Below are 15,282 nucleotides of genomic sequence, written 5' to 3' on the forward strand. Positions count from 1 at the left end.
CTGCAGGCAGTAGTATTTTAAAATAAAATAAATTCGTATTTCAGGCTCACTGTGGAAAGTCTGCAGCTGTATAAGGAGTGCTGGGGAGAGATGCTGTCTTCTGTGAGAAATGAAAAAGGAAGATACGAAACTGCAGAGACTGGAGAAAGAAAATACAGTGTGATAAAGCATTATTCGACCTAAAGAGTTTCCTAATGAAAAGGGGAATGAAGCTCACCAGAAGCCAATAGGAAGGTCACGAGCCAATTCAGGTAAAATGTGAAATAGGCATTTTTGCAGCAGAAAGATGTCCTGCAGCGGGGAGTCGAGAGCAGCTCACCCTCCGAGTTCTGTCCTCACCCACCCCTGCCAGCAGCGCTCCCGAGTGAGACGAGGAGTGCCTTATATACATGTGTGTTTATATCTATCTATCTATCTATATTTACCCTCACTATGAGCAGGCATTGTGATGATCATTTATGGGGGTCCTCTCTACCGGCCTCTCAGTCTGCACCTGGTTTGGGCCTGTTGTTCATACCAGCACACTTGGAAATATTGAAATCTGCATCTAAATCTTCCTGATAAGCAAAACCAACAGGTAGAAACAGCTGGATTTATGTCCAGACCGTTCCCTTTGCACACACCCACACACTGCGATAGTTCAGCGCTAATTGAACTGACTGGGAATTTCCATTTGCTCTCAAGCATGCTTTCTTTTCTCATTAGGGATATATCATCCGTTTGAGTTGAGTTAAATCAGCTGTTAACAGAACAAAACATTCAGTTTAGTGGAAATCAGTGGTATAAAATCCCAGATTTTGCAGAAAGTGCATTAAGAGGCAAAGCTGGAAGGAATTCAGTTTCAGCTACACCAGACAGAAACCTATTCAGCTACAAGGCATATGCTAGAGCTATGGAGGAAAAGGTGCTAATGCAACATGCTTTGTGGTTGTGGTCCAAACTAAGAACAGATCAGTGATACCAGCAGGAAGACACTAATTTGCTGGCTGTGTACGAAGGCATGTAACAGTATGGCTGCTAAAAAATATGCCTCGTTCTTTACTCAAGTAAGTGCTTGGACCTTGCGCAGCTGAAGCACTGCAGTCAGAATGTGCAAACTGTTAAAACCAGTATGTGAGATTTCCATTTCCAGTACTGGCAGGCTCAGAAGGGCGGTGCTGAGACGCGGGCTGCCGATGAAGCAGCGGGGATGGAGCTGCTTATACAGCACCGGCTGCACGGGTCTGGCTGCAGCGGGCAGGCAGTTTCCTCGGCAGGTCCAAAGTGCCACTAAAGCCGGTGAGGAGCGAGGGTCCCGGCCATCCGCACGCCTCTGCCCTCCATCAGCAGCGCCCGGCTGAGCCCGAGTTGTAGCAAGAGGGGAAAAGTGGTGTAGGCAGAGACCGGAGGTGAGGTTTGCTAGGCGAGGCAAAGGATGAAATACGGAGCAGCCACAGTAACTGGGGTATAAAAAAGGAAAAGGAAAGCCTGGACGAAGTGGGGTATGTGAGGCAGGAGTAAAAAGGAGGCAAGAATGCCAGCGATTTAGAAAACGTGCATTAAAAAGGGAAATGGCTCTTTTCTACTCTTGTGAGGCAAGGTGAGTGTGGTTCTGGAAAGATGCTGCTGTTTGCAGTATGGGGTAGCACCTGATCTTCTAATGGTGGAGGTGCTTCCCCAGGAGAAGCCGGGAGCCGATGCGTGAGCGTGATGTTACGCCCTCGAGGGTACCGTCAGAAACGGCTGGGGCAGGGAGGCCGCTTGATGCTGGTAACCAGTGCCAGCAACACGGTCACAACGGGTGTCTGCTTCGGGTGCCCGCCCTTCCAAAAAGCCATTGAAAAATGAGGTGACACTCAGAAAAAAGTTACAGGGATGAGTCAGGTACCTTGGAAAATCCTGCCCTGGCACAGAAGGCTAAATAAATTGAAGTCTCTCAGCCCAGATTATAAATCTGAGCTTGGAGTCTTTAGTAACGGATCAACAGCGCTGCAGCTGAAGGATGTGAAGCATGGATTTGGTACGGATTCACTTCTGCCTTCAGATATTTATGCATTTGCGTTCAGCCTTGACTCCGCGCACTGGCCCCGCAGGAACATTCCACCAGAGGAGGAATCCCCTCTCCCCGCCGCCGCAGCTTCACGCCGGATCAGGTGTTGCCTCTCCTGTCCCGGCGAACGTCACGTCGGCGTGGACGCTGCCACAGGTGCCTGGGCAAACGCAGCACACGCAGCCACGTCCCGCTCACCCTCGCGCCGGCGGCGCCCGCCCGCGGCACGGCAGGGTCCCCGCGGCACGGCAGGGTCCCCGCGGCACGGCCCCGCGCCCGGCGTGGCTGCCTGCGCCTCAGCCTCTCTCAGGCACGAGCGCAAACCCTAAGAAGCGCCTCCTTCCCCGGGGGGCTGTGGGCTCCCGGAATTACTGCTCCGACCTTTCGTCTCCACGGTTTGGATTTACGGCACTGCTTAGGTAACCGAGGCAAACAGGCGGTAGTTCAGAGTGCATGTTTACTGATGCTATCTAACGCTGCTCTGGTATGACTCAAAATTTGCTCAAGACAGGGAATTCAAGGAAGCTGCCAAGAGAAGCTGTGTGTTAGCAATGGGACTGAGAGAATCACTAATGAAATAACAATTACAAAGGGAAAGATAAACTAAAAGGCTTCTCGTATGCTAATAGCATCGCTTTGTATTTTTTGTTATTCTTTTTACACAATAATCCAAGTCCTTTATTGGAGCAAACTCTGGTTTTGGCCATGCAGCTGATTCTCTGAGGACCAAGATGGCTTTTTCATAAACCAGCATGGTGGGCTTCATATATTATACTGTATTCACCGTACGTCTGGTTTGTGGGTTGGGTGTTTTCTCTTGTGGGAACACTGAGGCTAAGGATTAATTTTTGCTGGCACTTTAAAATCCTAGAGGGCACCACTGAACAGTTTTGTAAACTGGGTTTGCTTTACAAACTCAGATTTTACAGGTGTTGCTGTTCTTGTCTCATTTTTCGCTTTCCTTTCTCTTCGCATTCAATTTGTATTAAAATGAAAAAGAATCTTCAAAGCAGTAAATATGTGGTTAGTGGATGAGTACAAAAAGGAAAAAAAAATAATATACAAGAAGAAAAGGTCTCCATATTTACAAAATCTAAGCTGTGGCTTCAAAGTCGTAGTCTGTGTAACTTGCCCCAAAAGAGATGCCAGGCTGGCAACTCCATCTGCATCCACTTGCATATTCCTACAAGGATACAATATGCAGCTGATTTCCCAATTAAGCTTTCCCAACAAAGTAGTTTTATAATTTAGACAGACTCAAAAGTTTGAAAAATGAATACATATTCATGAAGTACTAATAATCCTCCGTCTAGAACACAGCTTTTAGCTGAGAGCAGATATGACTAGCTCATGTATCACTCACCACACATCTTAACTAAAATGTGAACAAGGAAGAAATGGCTGAAACCAGCAGATTGTGTTTTGCTAAGACAATAAATAATAATCGTATTCTGACTCAAGCGCCAAATGTATAGCGCTTAATTAGAGGTCAGTAGAGCATATTTCTGCTCAGCTGTTCCATTTACAGCAATTAACATGTTCGCGTAGCTTAAACTGGGTTGCAGAGCAGATTTCAAAGGGCTGAGCGAAAGCAGGATCGGGGAGGTGGCGTTGGGCCGCTCGCAGCAGCAGCAGCAGCAGCAGCAGCAGCAGCAGCAGCGCAGGAGCAGCGCACCCGGCCCCGACGGTGCTGGCAGCCTCCGGGGAAGATGGCGGACGGAGGGCGCTTAGCCCGGGCGCGGTGTCGTCCTCCTCCTCCTCCGTCGCCGCCGAGGCCTGGAGAGGGCCCTGCCCTCCTCCGCCCCGGCCGGCGCTGGGCCGTCCCGCGTGCCCGCGCTTCGCCGGCGTCGTGCGCCCCACAGCCCCCCGGGGCGACGCCACGCCGCGCCACGCCACGCGGTCGAAGGCGGGCGGCCGTGCCTGCTGGCGCTGGCCTCGCCTGCGGCGACACGCCCGCCGCGCCGCGTGGGCCCGCCGGCCTGCTCCGCTACCGCCTCCGCCCCTCCGAGCCCCCTGTCTCGGGCGGGACGGCTGACCCGGGCGGGGGCCCGAGGGTGGCGGCTGTCGCCCGCAGCAAGGGCCGTGCCGGCGGCGGGGGGGGGGGGGGGTGTCACGGGCTCCCCGAGCGCCCGCAGCCCCCTGCCCGTCCGCCATGTGCCGCGGGCGGGGAGCGACGAGCGCCGCCCGCCTGCGAGGGCGGTGCGGAGGGCGGGCGGCGCGCCCCTGGGCCGAGTCGGCGCCTCGTCCCTCCCGCCCGCTCGCCCTCCCTCCCGCAGTCCGCCCGGGGCCGGCGCGCTGCCTCCCGCGGCAGAGGGGCTGCGGCGGCGGGGGCGCCGCCATGGAGGGGCGCCCCGCGCCTCAGGCGCCGTAGAGCCCGGCCGCCCTGCCCTGCCCTGCCCTGCCCTGCCCGGCGATGGGAGCCGGCTCGGCCGGGGCAGCTGCGGGCGGGACGCCGCCCCCCGCCGGGCGGACGCTGCCGGCGGCGAGGAGAGGCGAGCGCGGGCTGAGGAGGGCGCCGAGGGAGGCAGGTGGGGGCGGCCCCGGCGGCTCCTCGGAGCCGGGCTGGGGCGCGGCGGCGGCGGCGGCGGCGGCGGCCGGGGGCGACGCGGGGAGCGGGGGCCGGAGGCCGGGCGGAGGTGACCGGGGAGAGCCGGGCGGGCTGAGGCGACCTGGGGCGGGGAGGGAGCCGGGCGGGCGGAGGTGACTTCGGGGAGGCGGGCGGGCGGGCGGAGGGGAGCGGGCGGAACCGCGGTGGCGGGCTGTGGGACGAGGCCGGCGGCCGGGGCGCGGCGGTGCTCGCCCGAGGAGCGCGGGCGGAGCGGCCGGCCCCGCTGCCGCTGCCCCTTCGCGGCGCTCGCCCTCTCCCTCCCCTCTCGCCTTCTCCCCGCTCTCGCCCCCGCTCCGCCTGCCCTGCCCGCCCGGGAGCGGGAGCGGGAGCGGGGCCCGCCGGCGGCAGGCCGCCCCCCCGCCGAGGTGTCCCCGACGTGCGGCGGGGTGGGGGGGACGGTCCGCGCCCCACGCTAGACCGACCCGCGCGGGTGGGAGAAGGCTGAGCCGAGCGCAGCCGCTTGGAAACCCGCTGAAGGAAAGCCGGGCAGGTTCCGCCTTCCAGTTAGGTTTTCTTTTTTTTTTTTTTTTTTTAGATGCGCTGCTGTTCCCGTAGAGACTTTGTTGCTTCCCCTCAGACCTATGTGACTCTGGTGGAAGGATCATGACCGAAGTCCTCTTCTCTGCTGCTTTGAATGGAACTGAACCCAACCTATTATCCAGCAGCGGCTGGTCTGCGGGAAACGCCACCACCAAGTGTTCCCTGACCAAAACCGGCTTCCAGTTCTATTACCTGCCCACCGTCTACATTCTGGTCTTCATCACTGGGTTTTTGGGCAACAGCGTGGCCATCTGGATGTTTGTCTTCCACATGAGGCCTTGGAGCGGCATCTCGGTTTACATGTTCAACTTGGCCCTAGCCGATTTCTTGTATGTCTTGACTCTGCCCGCCCTCATCTTTTACTACTTCAATAAAACAGACTGGATCTTCGGCGATATCATGTGCAAGCTGCAGAGGTTCATCTTCCATGTGAACCTGTACGGCAGCATTTTGTTTCTAACGTGCATAAGTGTGCACAGGTACACGGGAGTGGTGCACCCCTTGAAGTCGCTGGGGAGGCTGAAGAAGAAGAACGCGGTGTACGTCAGCACCCTGGTCTGGGTCATTGTGGTGGCCGTGATTTCTCCCATACTCTTCTACTCGGGAACGGGGATAAGGAGAAATAAAACCACGACATGCTACGACACAACAGCTGATGATTACCTGAGAAGTTACTTCATTTACAGCATGTGCACCACCGTGCTGATGTTCTGCATCCCATTCATACTGATTCTTGGTTGCTATGGGCTCATTGTGAAAGCTTTGATTTACAAAGATTTGGACAATTCTCCTCTCAGGAGAAAGTCGATTTACCTGGTTATTATTGTGTTGACGGTCTTTGCTGTGTCTTACCTTCCCTTCCACGTGATGAAGACCTTAAATCTAAGAGCCAGAGTGGATTTTCAGACTCCACAAATGTGTGCCTTCAACGATAAGGTTTATGCCACTTACCAAGTGACGAGGGGTCTGGCCAGCCTCAACAGCTGCGTCGACCCCATTCTTTACTTCCTGGCAGGCGATACCTTTCGAAGGCGGCTTTCCAGGGCGACCAGGAAATCGTCCAGAAGAAGTGAACACAACGTGCAGTCCAAAAGCGAGGAAATGACTCTCAATATTTTATCAGAGTACAAACAGAACGGAGATACCAGTTTGTGAACAAATGCGAAAGATTTCGGAACAGTTTGAAAAAATCCTCCGCTTTGAGACAGTAGGATACTGTAGTGCTACAAGTGTGTGAGGAAAATCTACCAGTCTCTCAAATTCGCTTTAGGTAAAGCCTCATTTTCTGATCTTAGAAAAAGCCTAACAAAGTCAGTGGAAGATTTTTAATGGAGAATAACGTGTCAAAATTCAGCTTTCCTTCTCCTTACAATATTCTCGTTTCTTTCTGACTTGTGTCAGATAAAGTAAAATGAAGTAAATCCCCTGAAGGAAGAAAGCGATCCAAGTGCTTCTGTTTTAATGACTTAGTCTCCCACGTTCAAAAATGTTCTCAATCAGCCTCTCTTTAAAAATAGGAAATAAAAATAAGAAAGAGCAGTATCTTCTCGTCTGAGGCTCAGTCCACATGCCTAGCCTTTCACTCACTTGCCGTTGTAAACAAGTATTTAAATCAAAGTCACGATGCAGTTATCTCACCTTTGCAGTTTTATTACTTCTTCATCTACTTCTAGTGTTGATAATTATTTGATAGTTCGGTAGCATTTATGATTCAGTCTTCTTTGAGTGCCGGTGTTTTACAAAAGGTAGGCTTACTGATGTGTGCATGATTATGCTTTCAGATTACGATGGTTGTTCATGAAAAATCTGGACCCCCTTTAAAGGCAAATTGGCTTCCAGGTGAACTGACACCTCAGCCCCTGGCAGACAGATAAGCAGGTCGCTCTAGGAGCTGGTGCAAGCAGGCGCCTGCTTTGCACGTGCACGTAGCGGTGCGTTTCGTGAACAGATGTCGGCGGGCGAACGCGTGCGGAGGCGATTCGGTTCTGAGCGGCCGACGGTCCGATCCTGCCTTCCGTGCCGAGGAGAACCGGCGCGTTGTCAGCCGGAGGAACGGCGGGACGGGGCCGAGCGCGGACTGGGCTCGCCTGGGGAGCGCCCGCGCCAGCTCTGCGGAGCTGGGGGCGAGACGCCCGTCCCAAAGGCTGACCAGCATCTCGCTGCGGCGCGAACGCCTGACTGCCGGCGCTGGGAGCCTTGCTGGAGTTCTTTACGGGTAAAACGTGAGACGTGTGTGTGCTGAAAATAACTGTACCTTTCAGACAAGTAAAACTACAGTTGCTCGAGTTACCTGCGTTTTCGTTTGGTATGAAAATGTTTCTGTTCCTGGCAATCTTTAGAGGCAACGTAAGAGTTGTTTCCCAAGAAAATAATCGTTACGATGGATAATATAAATGGATTATATATTATATATATATATAAAAAATAATTGGGGGAATTAATTTTTTTGTACTGTGACAAATAAATGACTGTATTAACGAGATGTTGCGATATACTACAGACTAAATCCGGCCCTTTATTATATATCTTCTCCAAATGTGGAACAGGTCATGCAAAATTAGCCAAACTGCAATATTGTGTAACACAAGAGCTAGTGATGAGAGCACAGACGAAATCTCACATGAGCAGTCTTACTCATTTCTCATATTTTTCAGAAATGTATTTGAAAATATTGTGTGCTAAAAATGGTATGAAAGCATGCTCTAAATTATAAATTTAGTGTACAAAATTAAGTTCTATGTAATCCTAAGGGTGATTTTAACAGATCTTCATTCCTCCAGTCTTCATAGTAAAAGTAAAATATTTATATTTTACTTACTAATTTCCAGTGATTGGTAACAACAAGAATAGCTCTAGTTATTTTTTGACAACATTGTAAAGCAGCTTCTGTTCACACGTACAGCTTCTTAATCTGCCAAGTCCCTATTTATTGAACTTATTTATTAGAAAGCTAAATGTAAAGTATGTAAAGTGTGGTTCTCCGTGTTCATATTCAGAATTGGGCATTAATGGAAAATTTAACAGCATGTTTCAATCACTGTAATACTGTGTCTTCTAACAGAACATCTTTGTAATAAACTCAATTCCACCCTGACTATTCACTGTTGATATGTAACCTAGTGATAAATTGAACTACTGATTTATAGCCTAGAGATAAATTAAACTACTGCTTAGGAAGCATAGCTTCTTAAGGCAATATTAAGATCTCATTTAGCCCTATAAGATGAAAAATGTAGAGGTAGTGAAGAAATCCCAACCAAGGGTCAATTGCTAATTAATCCCTACTGACAAAAGACTGTGGAACAGCACAGCCTATTTATATCACCGGAGAATGAGCCTGATTCACAATAAATGACTTCTCCTATTATGTGATTATTTGAGACTTCATTCAGCTGAGGCGTGTCTTGTTTGGAATGGCAGAGGAATTAAATGGAGAGAGCGCATAAAAATAGGATATTCTCTGAATCTGCTTCTCTAGGTTTAAAATCGTGTTCATTTCGCAGCGTTTCGTGGTCTATTTCTCTCTTTTCTTTCAGTTAGGAAATAAAATGTTCCACTAATTCATGTCTGAAAAAAGATCCTAAACAGACACAGCAGAATGTAAAACCGCACACCCAGGTTGGTCCTTATGTAGTTACTTACAGTCTTTTTGCAATATGTCTCTTTAATATGGCAAAGTTGGCTGACTATTACAGTGTGTATGAAATCCAAGCGCAACAGAATTCTGCGGGCCCAGCTATAGCAGGCTGGGCAAGCTGCAGGAGAGACCCACGGTCTGGATGGACACCCTGCCAGGGAGATCCACCTTCTGGAGCTCAGGACAGCCGTGCCTCTCTCATATTGTCTTCCCTGCAGTCCTCTGGGTCTCGGACACCTGCAGTGTTTTTATGCTTTCCTCGTGAACCCGTTGAAAGCTCTCTCTGTTTCATCTTGCTTTGCTGAAGAGAACTCTGCAGTTGGCGAGATGATTCACCCAGTTCATTACTGAGGTCTGTTCTGATACTTTATTTAATGAAGATCACTTTCACTGATGATCAGCCATGGCAGGCAACTGCACTCGGCATCTTCACCTCACGGAAGCGTACAGGAGCCTCCCACCGAACACTGAGAAGGATCATTAAATGCATTTTACACGGAGTTTATTTTCCATCTTTCAGATCCTATGGCCTGCAGAGCTAACACCTCAAACCGCATCCTGCTCCGATGTGACACCCTGCTGTACGAGATGTCACAGCCTCCTCTGAATCCAGCTGGCACTTGAAGCTGAGCCTCACAATCTCATGTAAAGTTCCTGCTCTTTTTTTAAGCATTGCTGTATTTGACATGGGGTAGTCACAACCTCCGTGAAGTCACACCAAATTCCTATCTCCTCCCACATGATTACTTTTTACCTGCAACATGACGGAATCGTGTCTGTTGGGCCATCCCATCAGAGAGGAGGCTGGTCAGACCGGAGGGATTGGACACCACCGGGACAAAAACCAGGCAGTGTGATGGCTGGAGCCATTAGCTCCTGGGGAACTTGGCAAGTCTGTTGTTAAATATTTGCCTTTTGGCGCTTACCTTTATTATAATACGGAGGGCAATCAGTCCACCAACGTTAGAGGCCCAAGGTGATTTCTGTGTTTATCCATAAACCTCTGACGGGAATGGTCGAAGAAGCCTTTCCCTAAGCCACTCGACGGGAGTTTCTGATCTATCCGATACACAAAGAGAAGGCAATCTCAGCTACAGCCTTTGGACTGTTAATTAATAATCAATGCTGACAATGGGTTGGGTTTACTAGGAACTAGATTCAGCACATCGTCTCACTACAGGAAGACCACCTAAAACTTCCATCTTCCCTTGTGCTGTAGTAGCCTTCAGCTAGCAAATGAGATTAAACATTTTATGATTTCACAGTCATGCTTTTAACCTATTTTTCCTCTGGGTATATTTGGGAATCTTTTAATAACTACAAATCATTCACTGAAGACACCAAAAGGTTTGAAGTAAATAGTTATTTAGAGCTTAAGTTTTGCCAAAGCATTCTACAATGCTCCACGCTGAAACAAATTATTATTCATTAGCTGTATTTTGCTTCCTCCAGCTCACAGGGTTACTTTTTTTTCTCGTTTTATGCCCATTAACTCTTACATATGGTAATCTTTAACACAAAATGAAATCGTTATGAAACCTGCGCATGATCTGCTGTCAGTTTGTACATTCTTGTAACGCAGCACCACGGATTTTTTTGTTTTAATCCAGTTCATATGACACCAAGTTAATGAAATAATGATGAGACATAGGGAACCAGAAGTATCTTGCCTGACCCTGTTCTCAGCAGGAGATTGCACTCAATGCCCTGGTAAGCTGCCTCCCAGCCCGAATTCCCCTGCGATCCTGCGGCAGTTGGCTGCGGGAAGCTGCAGGGCCGTTTCTGTGGCTGACGGCCCGTGAGCGAACGCCGCGGAGCATCCCGCTGCCTTCCTGGCCGTGCCCAAGGGCAGAAGCTGAAGATCTGTTTCCATAGTGTGGGCCCATAGACTGGACCCTCGAGGTCATGCGGTATGAGTTTTCCTGAGCCTGGCATCCCCTTTCTGGATGAGGAAGGACAAGGTGGGGTGGACAGCGGGACGCAAGGCTGCGGGCGCGTTGGGTGCCTCTGGCGCAGGTGCCCGGCCGAGCTGCAGGAGCCGCGGCTGCTCCAGCTGCAGGGCTGAGTCCGTCTGGAGCCCGCTGAGCCCAGCGCGCTGGTCCCGCCGGCGCTGGTCCCGCCAGGAGCTGGGCAGAACGCGTTGTGGAAAGGGGCTCTGCTTCCCCGCTGCCACACACAGGCAGTCCCACCCGGAAAGTCAGGGCTGTAGCAGGTAAATGCGCTGGCCCCGGGGGTGCCAGGACACAAAAAAACTGATAATTGCCTTTCTGGGGTTCGGGTTTTTTTTTTCCTTGTTGCTAGTTTTTGTCTTCAGATTGGTCCAGAACAAAAACGTTAATGAGGAGTGGTTTGTCTTAACACAGGTATTACTTACTTCTGTGATAAGCTCATTATTTTTCAAGTCTATACATTCGTACTTGTTACCTGCCATGGTTAGTCTTCACCTCTGGTAAAATTTTTGAAAGAAGCTGTAGGCCTGAAGTTGAATTTCAGTATGAAAAATGTATTCCAAGCTCCTGAGCAGCTGTGCTCAACATCTGCCAATTGCAAACTGGGGATGGTGCAAGCGCTTGGACCAGTAGAGCTGCAGGGGGTGAAACACTGACCCTCGGGTGGACGTTGGTTTAGACAGCACTAAAATCCCTTAACTTTAAAAAAAAAACCACAACAACTATAGCTGCTTGAATAGGACTCTTTCACCCTGCTTACCTTTGCTATATTATTTCTAACTTCAGGTGCGTTGCACTGAATCAGAATCTACTACAGAATAGGATTTCCAGAGCCTAACTGTATTGGCACAGTAATTTCAAATACTTTGAAGACATACAACTTGTGAATTAAAACCACTACTTATTTTGTGGCTGTGAATTACAGTGTGTTTCAAGGATATATGTGAAAATGTTTATTTTTCTATTGTACTGTGATTTTAATATTGATGAGTAGGTTTAATTTTTGTGTAAATACTAGTGAAATTTGACTGCAATGTCTGCAGAGACAGTGCTACTTGGTATTTAAGCTCAGGTTATGTAACTGCTTTAATTAAATAGTAGAAAAAAAATCCCCTTATTTGTCTATAATTTTAATGAATAAAAAGATTTTTGTTTTTTAATAAAGCACGAGGTTGTTTGCATGTACATTTACTGTTAGGCATGGCTTTTGAAGTCGTAACTATTTTTAGTGGCAGCAGAACCGCAGCCACAGAGTTACTGGCACTGTACCTAGCAACCTCACTTTGAAACCGCTCCAATAAAATTATGAAACCCTTTTTCTGCCTTTTGTATTATTGCAATTAATTCATGTTTCCAGGTGATTCTTCAGGCAGCGCTATGTACTTAAAAACAGATAATAAAAGGTTTGCAAGATATATAAAGTTTAAAACCTTGCGAAAAACCAGGCGGATCAACTGAGAATCAAAGTAAGTGAGTAAATGAATGATGCTTCGTCTTGTAGGATTTGAGGGGACAGCATGTCCGCCAGTGGCAGGTGAATGACCCACCTCCTAACAGAGACAGAGATAATGCTGTGCGGTTCTGCGGGCGGAGGGCTGACCCAGCGCCCGCTCCCCACCGGCTCCGAGCATCTCTCCCATTTCTAGCATCTGACCGGAGAAGAACCTGCTCCCAGTCCCTCCCTTTTCCTCTGCAGCTCCCGCTCGGCCTCGGGTATTTCTTCCTCCAGTTACTGTCCAGCAAGTGCCACTGTAATCTGACAGCCTGGAGTGGACCGCCCGGTCTGGGCAGATCAAAAGCTAAATCAGTCTGTACAGAAACTTCCTTTTTTCCTCTTTGGCGAGGGCTGCTGCTTGTTGATATTGTTGCAGAGTGCAGAGTGACTGTTCCTTCCCAAACAGCTTAACACTTAAAACCCAACTAAAATATTTGACCCCCCTTTTTTCTCCATCCCTTGCCTGACAGTATAGGTATTTCAGATTTTATGTCGACCTCTATTTTCATGCCATTGACGTGTTTCGCTGCCTGCAGCCACCCTGACTTCACACAGTGCGGAGTTTCGTGCTGCTTCCCCCTTTATTCACGCGGGACAGCCGCGGTGCCCGGGGGCAGCCCCACTCCCGGGGCCTTCGCCTGGGGAAGCTGCTGGGATTGCTCCGAAGGGCCGGGGGTACAGTCGCATCCGAAAGCACGGCTGCTTTGGGGGACAATTCCTGCCGACTTCTTGCTGTTCCAGTAACTGCGTGAGGCAAAAACCCCAGCACACGGACCAAGGACCCAGACCCTCAGCCGGCGCTGCAAGGGGAGGGACGGATCTCTGTTGTTGAAGACTTTTTGATCCTGCAAACTGAAGGTACGGGTGTGGGGCGCTGACAGCGATGCTGGGGTGCAAACTGCAGGTACCTGGGGTATGAGAGATTGGTATTTCATTTATTTCACCTGCCTTATTTTAAGATTTATTTACCTCTTTTTTTTTTCCCCATTCTTCATTTATCTTTGCACTTCAGGAAAATGTTTTAGCTTTGCTGTAGTATCCCTTCAATTGTAATGATATTTTCTTGTCAGTAAATGGATTCCATCTTCAACAAATAGTGCTATTTCATGCCTTTCCGAAGTGCCCTTTCCCATCCAACACCCTCTAAGACCCGATGGCCTCCTCTACCCTCAGCACAGAAACCTTTAAATACTCACAGGTAACTCAGGTCTAGAAGCATTGGGGTTTGTAAAGCTCTGCTCTTGCTGATTATATTTAACATAAACAGCAACATACAGGATGTAAACACCATATTTTAATACTCAAACTGATTGTGCATTTATTTCTGGCTGCCTTTAGCCGTGGCCTAAGCGTGCAAATGCAGTTTGCTGTCACCCTGGCAGATGTGAGGCAGCTCGTGAACATAAGGAATATTTGTTTATAAACTTTTTAAAAATTGTCCTACAGCATTAGAAAATGGAAGACAAGCCTGTGGCAATAGGCAACGGGCTGAATAGATAAATAATTAAATAAATGGGGGTTTTCAAACTGTGCAGCTCGGGTTTCTGCTGCCAGCATCAGGCTCCTGCTCTGATGAGAGCGGGAGGGAGATGCCAGGAATGCTGTACGGTTGGGGTTGAATTCAGGCGGGCTGGGCTGGGAGCAGGTCAATGCTGGGAGGCTACCAGGAGAAGTGCCACATTCCCGTGGGGTTTACCCCAAATCATTGCCAGCAGGGAGGTGGGCAGCCGGTGCACAGCCCCGCCGGACTCGGTGGGGTCCCGGCTCTGCTGCCGGTGCTGCCCCGCAGCCGTGCCCGCAGCCCCGCGGGGCTTAAACCTGACCGAGGGTTAGGCGTGAGAGATGCAGAGTTTTTGGTGCCGCTGAGGCTGAACCAACCGTAGTCTGCTGGCAGAAATATAAATACCCAGAGACTTCACGAGTTACATGGCAGCTGAGTGTGGGTGTCACAAATGCTAGCAGTGCCTCTACGTGAGGTACCGAGAGGACAGTGAAGTGCTGGGTGTATTTATAGCCCCCGGGGCGCGCACACTACCCCAGTGGTCCTTGGGGACCGGCGTCACCCCTCTGCGAGGTGGCAGCGACCCACCGCCCCCCCCCCAAGCCCCGCGGTGGGAGCAGGGTGCCGAGGTGACCACCCTTCCGCCAGCTCGTCTGCTGCTCCTGGCCAGCAGCCGGGCTGCGCGAACGGCTCAGCTCACTGGCAGGACAGGAGCAGACGTGCAGGAGCGGGACGGGCTCTCTGCACCTACAACACCCCCGCCTCGGTCGGGGCTCTCGCTCCCCAGCCGGGGTCGCGGCAGCCGGCACCGGGCAGCAGCCAGCAGGCAGGTGTCCTGAAGCCCGGGGTACGCCGGACTTCCCAGCTGAGAATCAGGCGGCGAGTCCCACGGGGAAACCCGTTACAGGGTCCTGAGCGGCTGCGCCTCTGCCTGTGCGTGCCCCCCCCCCGGTCTGCTGCCTGCCCGTGGGAGCATCCTTGTGTCCCTGAGTGACCACTGGAAGAGCCGCTCATTTAAAGTGCTCAGAATACCATTTACCCTTCCTGGCATTCCCATATAGCCAAGGAACAGCAGAGCTATTTATGTAAATAATTCATAAAAGTCTTCTCCATTCAGTTTCTGGCTCTTCCGTGCAGCAGCCGCCCTGCGCGCTCCTCCCGCAGACTGCGGCAGCACCCCAAGGACAGACGGAAACCCGTCAGCAAGAGCCCTGCCGCTCTCGTGGACCTTACCCGGCAGGGCGAGTGCCTCAGCTCTGGTTTAGTGATGTTAAGAACCAAAGCCAGGTCCTAATTCGTGATACTGGCCGTTGACGGGACCACCTCCACGCTTGCACTGTGTGAAAGAAGGCGACGGCTGTGAGCGCACCGTGGCGCAGGGACCGGGGCATCCCCCCGACTCAAGGCCAGACACCCAGGACGCGGTCACGCTGGGATGGGTCCTGGCACGCAGGCACCCACTGCCCCGCTGGCAGCACGTGCTCTCCAACAGAGATTTCTCTGTGAAAGCGGGGTTGGTTGGT

The 15,282-nt window shown here is 50.9% G+C and overlaps 1 protein-coding gene across 7 annotated transcripts in view; it reads left to right on the forward strand.

Annotated features, from left to right (window-relative positions):
• Positions 1–12,079, forward strand: part of P2RY1 (purinergic receptor P2Y1) — a 43,469-nt gene extending 31,390 nt beyond the window's left edge. For 3 of the 7 annotated variants that reach the window (XM_041126849.1, XM_041126850.1, XM_041126851.1), the window contains 2 exons: positions 45–251; positions 5,173–12,079. In XM_041126849.1, coding sequence (XP_040982783.1) covers positions 5,241–6,332 — 1,092 coding nt within the window. In that variant the 5' untranslated portion in view covers positions 45–251; positions 5,173–5,240 and the 3' untranslated portion in view covers positions 6,333–12,079. Of the gene's footprint in view, positions 1–44; positions 252–4,336; positions 4,558–5,172 lie in introns of those variants that run through there. The other 4 variants (XR_005933414.1, XR_005933415.1, XR_005933416.1 and 1 more) reach the window with 4 other exon arrangements.
• The last annotated feature ends 3,203 nt before the right edge of the window (positions 12,080–15,282 follow it).

Source organism: Aquila chrysaetos, chromosome 10, assembly GCF_900496995.4.
Source record: "Aquila chrysaetos chrysaetos chromosome 10, bAquChr1.4, whole genome shotgun sequence".
Lineage (NCBI taxonomy): Eukaryota > Metazoa > Chordata > Aves > Accipitriformes > Accipitridae > Aquila > Aquila chrysaetos.